The sequence below is a fragment of the Globicephala melas genome, chromosome 2 (genome assembly GCF_963455315.2).
Source record: "Globicephala melas chromosome 2, mGloMel1.2, whole genome shotgun sequence".
In the NCBI taxonomy this organism is placed as follows: domain Eukaryota; kingdom Metazoa; phylum Chordata; class Mammalia; order Artiodactyla; family Delphinidae; genus Globicephala; species Globicephala melas.
In genome coordinates this window covers 59,444,932-59,459,263 of record NC_083315.2, presented here as the reverse complement: position 1 = coordinate 59,459,263, position 14,332 = coordinate 59,444,932, and the positions used below count along the sequence as shown (strand labels likewise).

Genomic DNA, 14,332 nt, shown 5'->3' with positions numbered 1-14,332 from the left:
GCCAAGGCAGGGATGAAGGGCTCTCTGTCTCCCCTCGTGTGTGTGTGTGTTTGTGTGTGTGTGTGTGTGTGTGTGTGTGTGTGTGTGGAGTGGCCCACCTGCGGGCTGAATGCCGGCCCTATGTGAGAGCAGGGATGGGCCCGGGGCTCTGCTCCCATCACCCAGGCCCTCTGGACCTCAGGCCTGATCCCCTCCTCTCACGCCTCCAAGGGACTTGCTTTTTCTTTACCAGCACTCTGCCGCCAAGCCAGGGGACCCCTGAGGAGGATGGGGTGCAAAGTTCCCTCTGATTTAGAACCAGAGCTTCAGCTCCCAGGACTGCCTGGGGGAGGTGAGGCTGACTGCTCCTGCCCATTTCAGGGCTGGGAAAGCAAATACTCTGAGATGAGGACTCAGCCCCACAGAGCACTGCAGACTCCTGAATGGACACAGTGGGCTGCGTGTGGGCCTGAGTGTGAATGAGTGCAGGTCAGCGCCACGCGTCACAGCGGGTCGAGGTGAGCGTGGGCAGGTGAGGATCTGGTGCGGTGGGCCCAGTCTGGCTCTGGGTACTGGACCATGACTCCCTGGCCACGCCTGCCTCCCTGGGCTCTGGGGCAAGGGAGAAGCGGTCACGGCATCTATTCAGGTGTCTGCCCCTCCCTCAGCATGTTCCATAGTCCCCCCCAAGGCTCAGCCCTCCCAAACCGAGCTATGACCTTCCACCAAGCCTGTTACCACTGAAGGTAACGGGCGAAAGTGACGGGGATGACTTCAGGTCAGACCAAAGGGGCAACATAACCTGCCCTTGGTGGTGACACAGGGGTCATAGAGCCAAGGCTAGGTGGCTCACTACCTGCCAGGGCTGGTTGCCTGCGAGAGGCTCACACACCTGCAGACCCACTGTGCTCACCGCGCTGGCTCTCCTACCCACTGATTCCAGACCGGGGAATAACCCAGAGGCCTACCGACCGCCTGCTCCTCTCCTGCCCTGTGAGCCACAGCCATAGGAACAACGGTAGGTTAGTTCAAAATCACATGGGACTTAAAGAAGCAGCCTTCCTCTTGGGAGACAAAAGCTGTCTCAGCAGAGAGCAGGAACGCCAGGCCCTGTCTGACCACCTCCCCGTCTCAACACTACGAAGATCTCGCTGGGGTCAAGGTGGCCCCATCCCTCCTCGCTCCAAGAACTCTTGAGCCCTGAGACTCACTCTCGGGGTACTTGACGTCTTTGGTTGCCTTTCTGGTTCCTTGCAAGGCCAAGGAGGCCAGGGCAGGACAACAGTTTCCTTAGCTATTGGCTGAGCCCTGACTCTGGTCACTGATCTCAGCTACTGGTCCTCTAACCAGGCATCCGGAGGCCACCCATGCTGAGTGGCATACACTGGGGAACACTTCCAATTCAGGGATCCCCTCTGGAAGGTGAGTACCCCTGGAGAGGAAGCAGGGAACGGGTTGGGGTGGGAGGTGCTGAGCTTGGTCCACAGACGTCAACAGGGGCAGGGTTGGTGTCCTGGGATCCCAGCCACATGTTCCAACCCTGGGGCCACGTGGGGCACAGAGGAAGTGGGAGGGAAAATGAGAGGTTTTGCTGGAGGAAGCAGCCCAGAGTCCACCCAGGCTGGAGGGCAGGGGCGTGGAGGAAGCGGGGCCCTCAATGGAGTCTTTGTGGAGGCCCTGCTGCTCCCCAGGGTGGGGCTGCTGTGGCATGGAGCAATTCCGAGCGGCCTTTCCTTGCCTTATAATTTTCCTTCTTATAGGGCAGCTGAGTGGATGTCTACGCCCTTTTCCACATCCCGTTCCTTCTGGCTTTCTTGGCCCCAGAAGCAAGGTGGGATCCTCATCTCAGTGGGCCCAGGCTGAGGTAGGGGTCCCGGCAGGGAAGAAACAGAGCGAAGGACCCTCGCCTGGCATGGGTCTGCAGTCCCCCACTGCAACAGGGTCCTTGTGAAGCTGCTCCCATTTTACGGGTGAGGAAACTGAGGGGCCAAGACAGCAGTTATCTGTTTGCTGAGCAGCTGCAAGGCTGGGATTCGAGCCCCTGTGGGTGTGGCTCCAGAGCTGAGTGCTGTGGGTTCAGGGAGGGGGGTGTGCACACAGAAGGCGGGAGGGGGGTGTGCACACAGAAGGCGGGAGGGGGGTGTGCACACAGAAGGCGGGAGGGTGGGGGTGGGTTTTGTTGCTGCCTGTGAATCGGAAGTGGAGCATCTGTGGCTGGCCCCAGTGGGAGGAGGGTGTGAGAGCTGGCCTCCTGCCTGGGAAGACACACTTTTTCCCCTTCCTTTCCGGTCCTCGGACAGGGTCGGGGTTGGAGGTGGGGGGGAGTGAGGAAGGGAGGGGAAAGCATCTGCTTTCGATGGGTGGTTTGGCAGCTGGCCTTTCCCAGTGTGGCTGGATGGGGTCTGGTCTGGGGCCACCAGATCAGGGAGGGACCTCCTTCAAGGCTGGCTGCAGATGGCGCATTCCAGAAACCTCTGATAGTGCTACCCATGCCCATGGGGGTCTTGGAGGTGAGAGATGAGGGTGGAGAGGCAGGGGGTGTGGGCTCTGCCCAGGGTGAGAAGCCTGCTCTCTGATGGGCCAGCCCTCTCTTGGGCAGAAGCCAGAGGTGGGACGCCTGTTGCTCATCTCCAAGTCTCCCCATCGCTCTGGGATGAGAAACCGCTAAGGGCAGGGCTGCTGGGGAGGTGTCTCAGGGCTTCCCCCAGCCTGGCAGGCTGGCCTTGGAGACAGTGAGTGTGTGAGCTGGGATGGGGGACAGTGGAAGCAATGACTGTGGGTTTGGACAGAAGCCTGGACGAATTTGGCACAGATTGTGCTCAACGGGCTGTGCCTTGGCGAAGCCACAGCCATCTGTGCCTCAGTTCCCCCATCTGAAATATAGGAAGGAGGGGTGGGAGGACCCCACAGACAGAAGTCCCACATCCAGGAGACTGGGGGTAGCAGAGGCTTGGGTCAGGGATCAGCCCCCCAACACACACACACACACACACACACACGCGCGCACACACACACACACACCTGGCCCCTGGCCAGCCCAGCCCAGCAGGAAGGGGCTGGTGGGGAGGTGTGATCACTACAGTGGGTACAGCACAGCCACCTCTGGCCTGAGAGGCCACAGGCCTGGCTAGACTGGAGGCTCTTGAGGACAGGACCCAGGGCCTGTATCTCCGGGCCAGCGCATCTGCCATCCAGGAGGCCCATACACAGGTACCAACAGATGAAACATGAGCACCTAAGGGAATGCAAGGATCAAATGGTGGTGACATTTGCCCCGTAGGAGGGATTTTCTAACAGCATTGCTGTCTCACAGCAGCCAAGCAGAGGAGCAAGTTCCTGGCACTGGTGCTGTGCCTGGCCTAGGAGGGTGGACCAGGACACCACAGTGTCCTTGCTGGTGGCCTCTGTGCTAACCAGCTTCTGCCAGAGATCCCCAGACCCCCCGGCCCCTGCTCCACTGCTGGGCAGGCCTGACTCCTCTTGGAATAGTTCCTTGCCTAGTACCCCCATCTGACAACTCCGCAGACCCCTTCAGTCCGTCAGCACTCACTGAGCTGTGCCCCACCTCTGCCACCCTCTCTCCAGCTGACCTCTTCTCCCCTGACCTCAGGCACTGCCTCTTTGCTGTCGTACCCATATCTCTGTCTCAAGCACCAAGTCTCCAGGGCTCTGGGCCTGCTGGTCAATGCCCCCTAGACGTCTACACCGGGAACATCTATAGGAACCCCCAAACCCAAGCCCACCCGCTCAAGCCAGACTCAGTATCATCTCTCCTCCAACCTGCTCACCACCCAGTGAAGGCCCCACACGTACCCACCGCTGGGCAGAAACCTGAGAGTTGCTCTGACCCTCTCCCTCTTCCTGACCATGAATGAACGTTCCCTCCATTCAGCTCCATGACTTGTCCTTCAAGTCTGTCCCCCCCTCTTGCTTCTCTGTGCCATCCCACAAGACACATGGTCACCATCCCTTGCTGCCTCCCTTTGCTAGGTGCAGTCACAGTTAACCTAAACTGAGGTGCTCCATCCTCCTCCCTTGCCTGGATGCCTTCGAGCCCCTGCCCTCTGGTGTGGCACTGAAGGTGCTGGGTGACCTTGCCCCTGCCCCGCCAGGCTTTCCTGTTCACTCCTTGGAACACCCCACGTGCCAGCCTCACCAGACCCTGGGCACCTAACAGGTCCCCATTCTGGCCTTCGCTCAGGCTGGGCCTTCTGCCCAGCAAGCTCTTCTTTCCTTTTTGCCTGTGAAATGCCCTCATGCCCCTTCAGGGAAGAAGTCCTCCCCCACCCTTCCCCATAGCTCCTTCTCCGCATTTGGGGTGCAAAGAGACTCAACCGTGGCTTGGGGAGTTGTGTGACTGTCACCTCTCTCTGTTAACACTGTGAGCCTCAAAGGGACAAGACTGGTGACGGGAGATGGCAAGATAGGAGGGAGGGGCCCAACGGGGCAGGAGGGGTGCCACATTCCCTGGCTGACCCAGCAGCGAGGGGCTGCACCTGGGAGCTTGCCCCAGCTCTGCCCCCGACTTGTCTTACCTCCAAGCTTCTTTCAGTCCTCCTCTGCCCTGCAGGGCCCCGGTGCCTGCAGCCGGGGGTGGGGTGAGGCTGGACACAATGGCTGGGGTGGAGTGGGGCACTGCCCCATCCAGGGAGAGCTTTTCTGGGCCTGTGGTGACAGTCTGGTGCTTGTTTTTAAAGAAAATAGAATCAGAACACCTATTTATAGCTGGAGGCCACAGCCACAGACAGGAGACGGATGGGGTCTGAGGCTGCGCAGCTCCCGCTCAGGCAGGCGCTGGGGGTGGAGCCGTTCCCAGGCCCCCTGCCCCCCTTTCTCAGCCCCCAAGGTAGTGCCTGTGGGATCCTGACATTCCCTGGGACAGGATGTAGCCTGCTCTTTGGGGCAGGGGAAGGAGGGGACTTGGGTGAGGAGGATGGAAATTTTCTCTCAGAATCGGTCCCTGGGGCCCAGAGTCCTTTGTGGGAATGGGTGGAGGTGAGGGTGTGTTACATGTCTGCAAGGCACAGGAGGCAGAGAAGGACCTCTGGGGGTGCGGGTGCCGCCTGCCAGCGCACTGGGTAAAGGAAAGAGAACAGGGCAGCCAGAGAGAGAGACGCAGGGATGGGGAGAGAGAGATGGAGAGACAGCCTTGGTGAGGACACAGAGACAGGCAGGGGTCCGCGGAGAGAGATCTGCAGCCCAGCGGACGCCCTGAATAGAGGGGAGATAGAGGAAGCAAGGGGAGATCTGAAGTGGGGGGTTCCGTCCCACAGAAAGTCTTCACAGTGCTCTGGGCAGACTGGTCAGTTGGATCCAGGCGAGAAAGGGCAAGAATTAGGCATCTCTGTGGCCTGTACCCAAGAAGGCCAGGCCTTACATCCTCCTCCCACCCCCAGGACCTGGAGACCCTCTGTTCCCGGCAATCTAATGCTGGGAGGCCCAGGTCCGTTTGGAGGCAAAGCAAAGCTGTGGGGGCAGAGCTGATGCACACGGGCTTTGTCACCAAGATCGTGGAAGGACTGTCCTGGACAGAACGGGCAGGGCAATTCCAGGACTGCTGGGGACAGGTCTGGGCTCTGACTTGCTAGGAGGTGAATTCCCCGGGCGTGGAGGAGTTACAGGCTGAGGCTATGGCCTGGGCTCACACCTGCTGCCAGCCTCTATTCAGACCCCTCCCCTCCCTTGGTTGTGCCGTTGGGGGCTGTGGGATGGCTACAGCCTGGGGCATGTGTCATGCAGCTACAGCCACAGCGGGTGACTCAGACAGTTAAAAAAAGGAGCAGCTTTGAGCAGTGACTCAACTGGCTCTGGAGGGGCTGGGTGGGTCTGGCTGGTACAAGATGGGGTGACTGGGTTTATTTTTGGTAGGGTGGGGCTGGGGCCGGGGGTGGGGGTGGAAGAGGGGAACTGGGGGTGGAGAGGAGCCGCTGCTCTCATCCCAGGAGAGCCCCAGGGCTCCGTGCCAACTTAGGAAAACGGTTTCTTGATGCCAGAGAGCTCTGGCAGGCTGGGCCGCCTCTCAGCCCCGTTCTGAGCCTAGCCTGCCTTGCTGTGTGGACCCAGATAAGCAGCCGGCTGTCTCTGGATAGAAGCAGAGATCTTTGTCCTTTTCCCAAGAGGCTTAGAGCTGACCTTGGAGAATGAAGATCCTACCCAGAGGCCCAGAGACGGACAGAGGTCTGCTCAAGGCCACACAGCAGGGCCAGGTATCCCAAGGGCTGCCATTACACATTTGGCTCATGTCCCTACAATATCTCTTCTATCCCGGGACTGTCAACAGTTGGAAGGATGGGCTCCCATTTGAGTACCTGCCCCTGGCGAGGCTCAGCTGGGCTCCAGATGAGTGTCCGGAAGCACATGGGCACCAGATGTCCAGAGATAGAGCCTCAGCCGGGGGCAGGAGCCTGGATTCTATTGGCACACATCTGGGGAGCTGACCAGTCTTTGCCCAACAGTCTGTTCAGAAGGTTACCTCTCTGGGGGTGAAAGTCGAGGATGCCCCCACACTGGGATCTTGACTTGGGGGCCCAGGCTTTTTATCCAGAGTGTCCCTCCAGTTGGCACTCCCCAAGGCTGCTCGCCCCACTCTGTAGCCATTTCCCGAGACTCACTTCCCCTCTCCTCCACCAACTCTGATCTTACGCATACATGGACTCAGGCGTCACCAATACCCCTGATGGGTCCAAGCAGCCCAGGAGAGACAGAATCCCTCAGTCCTTCATTCTGGATCCTGCTCCTCACGATGCAGCCACTACTGCTTAATGAGTGGTGGTAATAGCCCCAGGGAGCTTCATGGGAGCCGTCTCACATCACTGGGCCCTGGCCTCCAGCCCCTACCTCCAGAGGGGCCCCTGAAGGGTGGGCAGAGAGCAGGGAAAAGACAGGCTTCTAGGCTCCCCATCCTATAAAAGGTCCCGAGGCCTGCTCCTTCTCTCCATCCCCAGCCATCCGCTCTTGGGACAGGGTCTGAGTTTCATTTGGTCATTCGTTCAACAGATTGATTGTGCTACGTCCTGGCTCAACCATCTCCATCCAAGGGACCGTTAGGCTTTGGGGTGGGGCTGCAAGGGGCTGTCCTGCTTCTCCTCACACAGGAGAGGTGTGTGGACCTCAGCCCAGTGAGTCAGTCAGATGCAGGACCCATCCCCACCCCCCCTTTCTGAAGGGTCCTGGGCTGGCGGGCAGAGGCTGGCTTGACAGGTCCCCTGGGAGCCTGCCTCCCCCTTTCCGTGTCACTTCATCCCACACAGACCCTCTCCAACCCCCTGCTTTGGAAACTTTCTCAAAGATTCCTAAGCAGGAACCACCCCCGACCCGTCCCCCGCCACCATTGCTGGGCCTGCCCCGCTCCAGAAGAAGATGGGAATAAGAGGATAACAGCAACCTCAGGACCAGGCATCTACTGAGCATTTACTCCAAGCAAAGGGCTTTAATCCCCAACACACATAGGAGGTAGGAATTATTTATCCCATTTCAGAGAGGAGAAAACTGAGGCTCAGAAAGGCCAGGTCACCGGTATCGAGGCTGGAATTAAATTCTAAGCTCTCTAACACCATGTTCTTTACCACCATGAGCCTGGCCTCCGGTCTCCCCCAGCCCTGTAGAGGTTCCAGGAGCTGAGGACTCAGAGGAGGGAGAGGTGGGGCCTGAGTCAGGACAGGGGCGGGAGGGAAGCTTACTCTCAGCTGCTCCAAGACGCCCAAAAAGGGTGATTCGTTCCTGCCCTCACCACGGTGAGAAGTGTGTGTGTGTGTGTGTGTGTGTGTGTGTGTGTGTGTGTGTGTGTGTGTGTGTGTGTGTGTGTGTGTGTGTGTGTGTGTGTGTGTGTGTGTGTGTGTGTGTCTGGGCTGGAGGCCTGCCTGGCTGGACTCCAGCTGTAGGAGAGCTGGACTTGCCCCAGTCACTGCACACAAGGGAAGGGGCAGGGAGGGCTGGTGTCGTGGGAATCAGCATCCTGGGCCCTTTGATATTTATAGCTGAATGCGGGGGTGGGGGCTGCTCTTAGGTGGGAACGGAAGTTGGTCTCCTTTCCTCCACCCCCTCTCCATCTTCCCAGAGAGAAGGATGGCGCAGGCTAGAGGCCCCGGCCTGGTGGTGGAGCTGGGGGCTGTGTGTCCTGAGTTGGGGGCTTCCCCCAGGCTTCTGGCTCTGGGATGGACACTCTCTTTGCTAGGCCCTGAGCCAGGCTTCTGAGAACACTACGTGTGTGTGTGTGTTTGCAAGTGTGTGTCTGCACACCCATGTACGTAAACCTACTGGGTGTCACGCTGATGGAGGTCACAGAACAGGGGCAGGGGCCAGATGAAGGTAGGGGGAGAAAGGCCTGTAATCTCACAGAGATGGAGGGCAGGGCCCCAGAAGGCGGGCAGACCAGGCTGTAGGCCTGAATAATCAATGGTTGGAAAAGCCTCCCGGGGTGGTGATGCTGGAGCTGGACGTTGAAGGATGGAGAGAAGAAAAGAAGAGCCGTTGCGAGGAACAGCTTGGGCAAAGGTGGAAGGGTGCCAGGGGTTGTGGACTATTATCTGATGGTCTAGTTCATCAGCCAGCCTGTGGGACACAGCATCATCTTGAATGTGGAGGCTGATCTCCTGGGGGGAGAGAGGGCCCAGCCACAGCCATGGTGTCTCTGGGCCTGCAGGCAGGTGGCACCATGAGGCTGCTGTCTACCTGGATACTCAGGAGTGTCCCATTTGGTTCCGAGAGGGACAGGAATGGGATGCTGGGGCAGGAGAGGCCAGGTCCCCAGGGCTGGCTGGGAGGAAGCTGGGACTACATTCTGCTCCCTGCCTTCAAGTCCCCAGACTTTGCTCCACCTGGGGAAGGACACCTTCCAGGTGCCGTTGATATCAATCTTGATCCGTATTCTTTGAAAGCCAGGAAGTCCTTTCTTGTATGTGACCTGACTCTCCCCTGCTCTCAGTATGTCTTAACTCAAAGCAATTAATTGGTTTTCAAGCCTTTCTTTTAAGCCACAGAACACTTTATCAAAACTGTATCTTACGTCAAACACCGATGTGTAAACACATGTTCATGAGACTGCTGTGCATGGATCGGGGCGGTGCAAGCATCCCGTATTCCCAGATATGGGAATGTAAAGCCCCGGAGCACCGTGGACACAGTTTGAAAACCCCTGGTTGGCTCAGTGATCTCTATGCCCCTTGTGGGCCCAGTCCTGGGTGCAGCAAGATAGTGGAGACCTCAGAGAAAAGTAGATGGGAGGTCTGCCCTCGGGGAGCTGCTGGTCCTGTGGGGAAGGCCACACCCAAACCAGGGTACAAGGACAAACAGCAGAGAGGTCTACCCCCTACCCTGCTAAGGATCTGCTGTGTGACTCTGAGAAAATAGCTGTCCCTCTCTGGGCCCTGGTTTCCCTATGAACCATGGGGGGCTGGCCTGGGCTGCGGAGTCTCTGCAGTGAGGTCCGGGAGGGGAGGCTGACTTACTGACCCACCATGACACTTAAACCGCAAGAGACACACACACTGAAACGGTTTAGCATGAGCAGTGGCGGGAGGCCTGGCTAATGCACGTCAGAGCTGGCGGGGCCGGCTCTTCTGCAGGCGGGGAGCGGCACGGGCGTGGGCAGGAGCTGGGTGGGAGGAAGGAATGGTCAACAGGAGAGGCACTGTCCAGAAGATGAGGGAGCCGTGCCACCAAGCCACCTTGACGGCAGCCCCAGAGCCACCACCCTACATCTGAGACAGATGGGGCTTCATTTGCCACCCCAGCTGTCGGTGGAGGAGTGGGGGGCTTCCTTGAAGAAGATCTGCTTATGCTGTGAGGAAGTGGGGAGGGTTTGGAAAGGTAGGGGTCACTTACTGGAGGGGTCTGCAGAGATCTGGGGTCCTCAGGGACCTGTCTCTCTCCTGAGGACCTGTCTCTCTCCTCTGCTGGGGGGCCTGAGTCCACTGGTCGGTGGCCGCCCACCTGGCCTGATCTGGGAAAGGCGGCTGTAGTTGGGGTGAGTGAGAACACCATGGCCTGTGTACCCCAAGGGGGACCTGAGGCCAGTCCTTCTCGTTCTCAGAGCCTCAGTTTCCTCATCTGTAAAATGGGGAATGTTTCTTGACTTATAGGGCTGCTGTGAAGCTGCAGGATAACATGGTTAGTGCCCCCCTCGGGGTGTCTCGGGAGGTAGGAGCTCTGTTATAAGAGAGCTCCATCCTCTCCCCTGTTTGGAGTTACGGGCCCTCCTGAGAAGCAGAGAGCCAGGAGCCCCTACCCCAGGGAGAATCCAAGTACAAAACTGTTCACACAAATTCGGTTCATTCAAAAATTACTCATACACACTCAGTAATAATGGTAATACAATACTTCTGAAACACACCCTACGCGTGCACCTGGAGGACGAGTCGTAACTCTGGAAGGCTCTACAGAACTGGACCCATGCTGGGTCAGGGGCATGTTGGAGGCAAGAGGGGAGCTGGATGGGGCCAGGAGCCGGCGGCAAGGTGGTAAAGGAGCGGAGGGACCTGGAAGGGAACAGGCTCAAGTCCCAGACCCAAAGGCCCCCTTGTTTATTTGCTCTTGGCACTGAATAGGAGCCCCAGCTGCAGCTCAGCAGCCCCTGCTCCCATCTGGTCCTCACCTCCTTCCCTGAAGGCCCCACCCAGCCCAGGTCTGCGAGCACCGCTGGTTGTGTGCACGGTTGCGCGGGCTCACATGTGTGTGCGCCAGCGAGTGTGTAGTCAGGGCTATTTCCAACTCCCCCTCCCCTGCCTGCCCCCTCCTTGGCAGCACGCCCAGTTCCTCACACTCCACTCCCCTCCGGCCCTTCATCAGCCGCCTGGCCCACCTGGCGCAACCCCCTCCTTGGGCCCCCCAGGCGGGCAGCACTGAAAGTCTCTTGTTGTCCTGGCTGGGCAGGCGGGTGGATGTTGGGAGCGGGGCTCAGTTATACTTGGTCTAGAACAGCTTTTTCAGAGTCCGGGGGGCGGGGGGTGGCGCTGGGCCTAGTGCCCTGGCCCCTGCCCTGCTCTAGAGGGCTGGGGCAGTGTACGTACACACACAGACACACAGACACACACAAGGCTGAGAGGCTGTCTCCAGCACCACTCGTTCCCCCAGACCATCCTTAGAGGCAACAGAATCTACCCTGGTTCAATTCCTTGCACCTGAGGCTCCCCCGTCCCCACCCCAGCCCTGCTCTATAAGACACCCCCATCAGTTCAGAGCCCTCACCCAGATTACGCAGGAACCCTCTCTGCCAGCTACTCCCACCTGAGTCCCATGTGAGCCCCTCACCCTCTGCCTTTCAAAGTCAGCTATGCCAGGCAGGGAGGAGGTGCGGGAGCCACCGGCACTGCGTGCTCTGTGCTCACTCTGGCCTCCCAGTTTTGCTTGTGCTGTACCCCCTGGCTGGAAGCACATCCGCTCAAACCCAGTCTCGGCTCAAACCCAATCTCCCCAATGCCTGTGGCTCTGCTGGGCCTCCCACAGGGCTTAGAAGCGGCTGGACATCACACTTAGCATCCACACTGGCACAGGGGTCAAGTCTAGCCGCCCACGCAGGCGGGGAGCTCCCACAAAGTGCGCCTAGGGGCTCTTGTTGGGCAGCTGGGCTTCTCTGTGGGTTACAGCACTTTGCTTCCTCCCTGGGTCCTCAGTTTCCTCGTCTGTACAATCGGAAGGTTGGCCCAGATGGTCTCCAAAGGTGCTTGACTCTCAGGTCCCATGACCTGGATGCCCTGGAATGTTGATGAGTGCAGGGAAAGCATCCCAGTGTGCCTCACTCTGGTACCTGAGACTTGGGGGCCTTTGGGGCTATGGGTGTCCAGGAGGGGTGGGAGTGATACTTTCCTCGGTAGGGGCTGTCCCTATTGCAGAGACCAGGATGGGGGACAGAGGGGGACATGGCATGGAAACAGAGGTGGGCTCTTGGAGGGGAGCTCTGCCTGTGAGGGGGACAGGATACTAGCTCGCCCACCCCCTCACCACTTCCAAATCCCTCCTAAGGGCCGGGGTCAGCTTGATGTTATAAAACCCCACTGGCACCATGTTGCTCTCCTCTCTAGAAGCTTCGCCGGCTCCCCACTGCCAATAGGGTACAGCCATCTCAGGTTTCTGTGCCCCAGCCCAATGGCTCTTCCTGGCTTGTGCTCAAAATATATATACCTTCCAGCCAGGCTGCTGGAACTCCGTATCTCAACCTCCCTCTGCTCATCCGCCCTCAGAGCCTTTGCTCGTCGAGCCCTCGCCTGGAGTTCAGATCCCCTTCCCATCCTCCAAGGCTTGGCTCAAGGATCACCCTCTGCCCCGCCCCAGCTTGCCTCTGAATTTCTCTTCACCATTCTCCTCATCTGGATCTTTGCAGACACGATCGGAATTGCTGTTTGAGTTTTAATTTGCTTTTCTGCCTCCTGAATGAGTCCAAGTCCAGCCTATGCATTTCTGTGCACTCCTGACTGCCCAGCACAATGTCTGCACACTGTTGATGCTGAGAAGGTATTTGAGAGTGGCTCTCAGTTGAAGCCCAAGGAGGTGGGTACCGGAGTCCCTCCCTTGGCTGGAGGCTGGGCAAGCAGACCTCTCTAGTCAGCTCAGATGCCCCCTTCCTATCCCTCTAGAGGCCCAGCCCACAACCCAGGCCCTGAGACCTTGAAAGATGGGGTCCCTGGGGACAGGAACAGGGAGCCTGGGGATCCAGCTCTGACTCACCCCACTGGGGGGTCCTCTCCTGACTCATTTCCCTTTTGGGTGCCTCGTGATTACTGTCCATTCTAACTGGCTTCGCCATCTAATGGGGACAGGGGTGTGGCCTAGGTCCCTGGAAGGGAGACTCAGGCCCTTCTTCTGCTCAAAGTTGTTCTTGGGAATGGTCCCGAAAGATGTAGGCTGAAGCACTGATTCATACGTACATGGGTAGTAATGACTGATGGGTCCTGAGGCCACAGTTCTTACGGCATAACTAGACCATGCCTTAACTAAGGGAAGAATGCCATAACGGTGGGATTTCTGGCATTGCAATAGAGACGGTTACATCCTAGCACCTCTCAGACGGCAGTCTCTGCTGGAAGCAAGCACCAATGCCTGGGACAGGTAGGTGTGGCAGGGGGGTGCCCAGAGCTGCCTGAGGGGCACAGGATATCTGAGGGGCACCAGCCCTGCCTCTAGGAGGCTGAAGAGTGGGTGGTCCTGTCTGTCACTAACTAGGCCTTCTCAGTGAGGAGAGAGGAGAGAGAAGACAGGAGGAGGAGGAGGAGGCCAGGAGGAAGGTGGTGGTGAAGAGGCCAGACAGAAAATGCACCCAGGAACAAGGGGAACAGGAGCAGAGCTGGGGCGCAGCTGGAGGAGGCCCCAGGAGGCTGGGGTGCTTGTGGGGCCCCACACAGGGTCGGGCAGGGTGGCTTCCTCCCCATTTCACGCCTTGCAGCACTCCCCCTTCCTTGCCTGGGTGTCTGAGGTGGGGGACTCGCTTCTCACTGTCACTATGTGTCCTTTGGGCACCAACTCAGTCATAGAAAGCCTGCTGGGCACAGGGAGCCCAGGCGGCACTGGGGTGTCTCCACTGGGTCTAGAGAACAATCCTGCACAGAGCCACACCCTAGGGAAGTGACCCTGGGGCCAACCTCAGATAACCAGAGCCCACATGACCCCCTAGATTGAGAGCCACGGCTGGGGGTCCTGCATCCCCTGGGGGTGGGGTGGTACTGCCAGAGACCCCAACCTGGGGTGGCAGAAGTGCAGTCCCCTCGTTTCCCAGTCTGGGGGCCCCCTCTGGGTCCTCCTGTCCCTTTCCTCTACCTAAGAAACCCTCCACAGCTCTTGCCAGTCTAGGTCGGCGTCTCAGGCCCCTCACTCACCTGTGGATGCTGGTCCCACCAACGTAGCGAAGGTCAGAGCCAGGGTCAGGGCGGGGGCTGAGAGCAGGAGCCGCGGGCCGGAGCGCATCGCGGCGGGCTGGGCAGCGGGACTGGCGAGGAGCGGAGTTTGGAGCCCGGAGCTTGGACGCCAGAGTCTCGAGTCGAGAGAACTGGCGCGGGCTGGGACTCTGGGCGTCCCGCCGCCTACTTAACACGGGGGCGGGGCAGGCGCCGACCGGCGCGCGCGCTCCGGTTTCAGGCCGGGGCTGTCCTGTCTGCCCCCAACCCCTAGTCTTCTTAAAGGGCCCGTGCTGGGCTGCTCCTCCCCGCCAGGGGTCAGGGGACCCTTATAGCTCGATCAGTCCCAGGCTCCACGTTAGAGATTTGGGACAAAATCCCAGAGGAGCCCAGACTTCCTGGGCTCTGGCGCAAGGGCTCCCGGAGAGCTCCGCCGGCAGGAGATGTGAGCTGAGCTAATCCCGTCACTTCTCTGCCCTCTGCTCTCGCCTGGGTTGTGGCAGGGGCGTCCTCACGCCAGGCCTAGGAGG

General features: G+C 59.1%; 1 protein-coding gene across 2 annotated transcripts in view; it reads right to left on the bottom strand.

The window, feature by feature from the left end:
- CSPG4 (chondroitin sulfate proteoglycan 4) overlaps positions 1-13,953 on the bottom strand; it is a 35,383-nt gene extending 21,430 nt beyond the window's left edge. Inside the window, exon 1 of one of the 2 annotated variants that reach the window (XM_030874914.2) lies at positions 13,785-13,953. In XM_030874914.2, coding sequence (XP_030730774.2) covers positions 13,785-13,872 — 88 coding nt within the window. In that variant the 5' untranslated portion in view covers positions 13,873-13,953. Of the gene's footprint in view, positions 1-4,514; positions 4,637-13,784 lie in introns of those variants that run through there. The other variant, XM_030874915.2, reaches the window with a different exon arrangement.
- Between the last annotated feature and the right edge of the window lie 379 nt (positions 13,954-14,332).